Here is a 5,347-nt window from a genome sequence, read left to right as displayed (position 1 = left end):
CTCTCAGACTATTAATAGTAAAGCAGAAAAGCTAATCTTGAAAGATAGAGTGACTCGTAACTATGTTACATAGTTCCCTTTAGCAACAACATTTACACTTTCAGGTTTGAAAGCAAAACTGACACCTTGTTCAGGCTCCAGTTTTGAGTATATACACATCATTTCCCATAATAAAGGAGAGATTAAAAAAACCACCCTGAGATAAATAAAACATGGTGGAGATATAGCATTGAACAGAACAAAGTCCCTATCCACAGAAATCTACATTCTAGTAGACGGATGTTGAAAATAAGAAATGTATGACAGTATAATATTGGGGGTGATATATGCAACGACGTAAAGCTGAACATGGAGTGGAGTGTGGATGACAGGTCTGATCAGGAAAGATTTGCAGGGAGATGGTATCAGATCAGTAGTTGGTCAGATCCCATAAGCCACTGAAGGACCTCGTAGGCTATTGCCAAAAGTAATGACATTCCTTGACTTAAATTCTTTAAAGTGTACCCAAAATGCTGTGTCGAAAAATAGACTGTAGTTAGAACAAGAGTAGAGGCAGAGGGAATATCAAAGAGGCTACAGTAAAAGTTCAAGAGAGAGAGAGAGGTAGCAGTGGAGATGGTAAGAAGTAGTTAAAATATATTTTAAAGTCAGTGAGTTGAATGTAGATTATCAATGAGTTCAATGTAGATTATAACAAAGAGGAATCAAGGACTAATTGCAACTTTTTGGACTGAGCACTTGGAAAGAGGTATAATTTACTGATATGAGTTAAAAGGTTTGGAGGAAGAAAACCAGCAGTACTGTCTTGGACAAAATTTTGAGATTCCTGGTTGCTATTCAAGTGGAAATCTCAAATAGGAGTCATGAGAGAATCGAGTTTAGGGAAGGGAAAGGGGTTATGATTTATAAAGTCTGATTTTTGCTCTTTTGTAGTAGATGTTTTTTCCCTAGAAACGATTGTTTCAGTCTCAGTATTTGATTAAAGTCCCCTATCCAACTTCAGTTTCAAGCTCAGACTATAGAACACAGAATAAACAAATATCTAAGGCAGTGTTATTTGGTGTCCCTGGACTAGTGCAATCACTAAATGACTATGGCAAAGTATAATGAAACAAGGGATATCGTTCAGAGTTCTAGTTAATAAATGATGATCACTCTCACACTTAAACTTTTTAAATAAAGAAGTGGAAAATCTTAACTTTAGGAACAAAAAAAAATTTAATTCGTCTTGGAAAATACAAACCTATAGAAAAGCTGAAAAAAAAAATAGTACAATGACCAACCATATCTTTGTCTAGATTCTCTAATGGTTTTGTTATCATTTACCGCATTTGCTTTATCTTTTCTCTTTCTGTGCACACGTTTGAACCATTTGAAAAGAAGTTTCAAATATCTTGACACTTCTCCCTAATAGCACGTGTCTGAAAAGTAGGGGCATTCTCCTGTGTGACTGCAATACTATTGTTACACATAATAAATTTCATATTGATTCAATAGTATTAACATGCAATCCATATTCAAATTTCTCCAATTGTAAAAATCTGATATACCTGTTATATTAGTTTTATGTGGTTGCCGTAACAAATCACTATAAATTTAGTGGCTTAAAACACACATTTTATTCACTTTACAGTTCTGGAGATCAGAACTACAAAATCAGTTTCACCAGATAGAAATCGAAATTGCACTCTCTCCGGAGGTTCGAGGGGAGAATTCATTTCCATGCATTTTTCAAAAGTCTCTGCATTCATCGCCTTTTCCTGTTGACCTTTTTACATCTTACAGTGACCCTAGTTATTGCATCTGAGTCCACCCAAATAGTCCAGGATCATCTCCCTGTCTCAAAAATCACATCAGTAAAGTCTCCATTGTCATTTAAAGTAATGTTCACATGGACATATTTGGGAGCTATGTTCAGGCATCCACGGCTGTTGACTACCTGTTATGGGTTGAATTGTGTCCCCCAAGGAGATATATTGAAATCTCAACTCCCCAGTGCCTTTTAACGTGGCCTTATTTGGAAACAGGGCCTTTGTAGATGTCATCAAGTTAAAGTCATCAGGGTGGGCCCTAATCCAATACGAGTTTTTTTTAATAAGATGTAGAAACACACAGGAGTTCAGGAGTAGTTGAAGATATGCTGTCACAGCTAAAAAAAAAAATACCTGGGGTGAAGGCAAGGGAAGGATCTGGACCTACAGCCTTGGACAGACGGGGGGGCCCTGCCAACACCCTGACCTCAGACTTGTAGCCTCCAGAATTGACAATAAATTTCTGTTCTTTCAAGCCACTCAGTTTGTGATACTTTGTTATGGCAGCCATAAGAAACTAATACTTCCCTTACAATTTTTAATATTAGTTAAAAAAAAACAAAACAAAACACGTCAGACAAATTAGCTTAATTGGAAGGTCCAGCAGGGCTCTGAGGGTGGCTGAACCCCATCAGTTGTGCTCTCCTCTGTGGGTCTATAAACATTCTTGCCTTCACACTTACAGAACACTCCACCCTGTTGCTGCCTCTTGAAAGCAAAGAAACTTCTTTCCAAAAAGAGGAGAACAATCTACATTTCCCTGCTCAGTTCAATTTCTGAAATGTTTCCGGAAGTAATCGATGTGTGGGGTAAGATCTGTTTTCTGGGAAGCACATGTCGTTCTCAAACTTTGCTGCCCATTAGTCACTTGGGGAGCTTCTGTAAATCCTCCAAGTGCAGGCTGTACCCCAAACCACTTCAATCAGAGTTTCTGGGGGTGGCACCCTGGCATCAGTATTTTTTAAAGTTCTGCAGGTGATTTCACTGGGGCAGTCAAACTTGAGGACGACCTACATTGAGGGATTAGGTGAATTCCTTAGAAAGGCAGGATACAATTGGAGAAACAGGAGAAAAATAATATATGTTATGGGACTACCAACTAAGTTATAGAAAAGATTCAAGTCTTGAAGAATACAGTAAGGAAACATTTAAGGATGAATAAGGTCTAGAGAATCTAGGTCTCTGTATTTAGAGGTTGTGCTTGAAGGCAGGTTTGTGGTATCTTCATTTGAGCTCCAGGTGCATTTGTCAAACTGCCAACTTCATAGGCCCATTCTAATGTCAAAAGCTTCCCATATTTAAGTCAGAAATCTGGATGCCCTTTCAAAACCCCAACCCATAACTCCCAGGATTCAATCCTAATTAACAGCACCACTATATCTAACCTGGTTGCTCAAGCCAAAAACCTAGGGGTTTCACGCTTACACAAACCCTGTATTTTGGCAAGACCTGTCAATTCTACTTCCACAACATAATTTAAATCCCCAAGCTTCTTATTTTTACCATTGTTATCACTGTACTCCACTACCCAGCAGTTATCACTACATGCAGCAGAGTCACCCAGAGGGCCTGTTAACACAGACTACAGATGTCTGAAATTTTCATTTTAAATGAATTCTCAGGTAATATTAATGTGGCTGGTCTGGAGACCAGACTTTTAAGAAACACTGGTCTAGAAATTACAGTTGATGCTTATCTTCAGCTTATTGTAGGCCAGCTTGAGAGAAATGTTACAGATCAGAAATGCAGATCAGCTTAGTTGAATTTAACTTTCATCTCAGGTCCTGATGTCATCTGAACTAAGTTTTCAAAGAAAGGACTACTTCCTAACTTGAAAAGTAGCAAAAGATGTTTAAGACATGATCAAACTGAAGACCAGTTTAAAAAAAAAATACTGATCTACCCACAACACTGCAATAGCCTGTTTTCCTTGCTTTTACTATACACAACCAATGCATGAAACAAGGGATTAAGTTTGAAGAATTATTCAAATCCCAGTCTAAAACAACCCAACTCTCAATACTAAAATCTCAACGAAATCTCCTTTTTATCTTTCCAAGACATACTGGGGTTTTTCTGTTCTTTGGAGCATTTAACTTGTGCTTCAGAAATTGAAAACTTTTTACTGCCATTTTGAGAATATGACTTAATTACGGTTACTGACAACTCTTTGGGGGTTAATATAACCATGTATGTGTAAGGCGTCATGAAATTTGACAGCAAAAACACCAGCATTTAGCAATTCTTAGCTACTAAATTATATCAATTTTCCTGACTAAGAAGTATACCACCTATAAATAGGATTAGGAAAAGCATCTGAATGGAGGACACACATACCCCTAAACCTTGGCCTTTTACCCCATCATCTACAAAAAAAGGTAATATCTTCTCCGGGAAACGAGTAGGCGGTGCGGGGAAGCACCGCGACAGGAACTGTTGACTGAAGATGACAGCCTCTTTCACTGAGAAGATGGGTGGCTCTGAAAAGAGCCTTTGGGTTAAAGGGCGGCCGCAGAGAGACTCACTTGGAGCTGGTGTACTTGGTGACGGCCTTGGTGCCCTCGGACACGGCGTGCTTGGCCAGCTCGCCCGGCAGCAGCAGGCGCACGGCCGTCTGGATCTCCCGGGACGTGATAGTCGAGCGCTTGTTGTAATGCGCCAGACGGGAGGCCTCGCCGGCGATGCGCTCGAAGATGTCGTTGACGAACGAGTTCATGATGCCCATGGCCTTGGACGAGATGCCGGTGTCGGGGTGCACCTGCTTGAGCACCTTGTACACGTAGATGGAATAGCTCTCTTTGCGGCTGCGCTTGCGCTTCTTGCCATCCTTCTTCTGGGCTTTGGTGACCGCTTTCTTGGAGCCCTTTTTGGGCGCGGGAGCGGACTTTGCCGGCTCAGGCATAGCGGTAAACACCAAGCGACAGAGAAGGCGAGGGACGCAAACGCAACTGCAGGACCGAGGCTACCGGAAGCGACTGGGTACTTATAGAGGCCGTATGCAAATCAGGGCTCCGAGTGCGCCGCGTCGCGATTGGCAAGTTTTCGGTGGCGCTCCTGCGGAGGGGGGGCGAGGTTATGCAAATGAGTGGATTCTGCCCGCGCTCTCCTATTGGCCATCGGGGCAGAGCTCCGCTTTGGCCAATCCAAGTGCTCCTTGGACAATCGCCGTTGTGGCTATAAAAGGGTGAAGCGGAGCCGTTTAGGGCGACTTCCTCGGCTGTCGGTCGGGAGCTTCTCGCAGTGCCTATCGCTGTCATGTCTGGCCGTGGCAAGCAGGGAGGCAAGGCCCGCGCTAAGGCCAAGTCGCGGTCTTCCCGCGCTGGGCTTCAGTTCCCCGTGGGCCGAGTGCACCGCCTGCTGCGCAAAGGCAACTACGCCGAGCGGGTGGGGGCCGGCGCGCCCGTCTACATGGCGGCCGTGCTCGAGTACCTGACGGCGGAGATCCTGGAGCTGGCGGGCAACGCCGCCCGAGACAACAAGAAGACGCGCATCATCCCTCGTCACCTGCAGCTGGCCATCCGCAACGACGAGGAGCT

At 42.9% G+C, this 5,347-nt stretch overlaps 2 protein-coding genes across 3 annotated transcripts in view; one reads left to right on the top strand and one right to left on the bottom strand.

Annotated features, from left to right (window-relative positions):
• Positions 1-4,281: 4,281 nt before the first annotated feature.
• Positions 4,282-4,789, bottom strand: LOC105309978 (histone H2B type 2-E). Its single transcript, XM_011386183.2, has one exon. The coding sequence runs from the start codon at positions 4,711-4,713 to the stop codon at positions 4,333-4,335; it is 381 nt and encodes a 126-aa protein (XP_011384485.1). The 5' UTR covers positions 4,714-4,789; the 3' UTR covers positions 4,282-4,332.
• A 221-nt stretch (positions 4,790-5,010) lies between these two features.
• LOC105309975 (histone H2A type 2-A) overlaps positions 5,011-5,347 on the top strand; it is a 703-nt gene continuing 366 nt past the window's right edge. The window contains exon 1 of one of the 2 annotated variants that reach the window (XM_011386180.2): positions 5,011-5,342. In XM_011386180.2, coding sequence (XP_011384482.1) covers positions 5,067-5,342 — 276 coding nt within the window. In that variant the 5' untranslated portion in view covers positions 5,011-5,066. The remainder of the gene's footprint in view (positions 5,343-5,347) is intronic. The other variant, XM_023526496.1, reaches the window with a different exon arrangement.

This window comes from Pteropus vampyrus, unplaced genomic scaffold (genome assembly GCF_000151845.1).
Source record: "Pteropus vampyrus isolate Shadow unplaced genomic scaffold, Pvam_2.0 Scaffold973, whole genome shotgun sequence".
Lineage (NCBI taxonomy): Eukaryota > Metazoa > Chordata > Mammalia > Chiroptera > Pteropodidae > Pteropus > Pteropus vampyrus.
The sequence above is the reverse complement of the archived record's forward strand: the minus strand, read 5'-3'. Positions and strand labels throughout refer to the sequence as shown.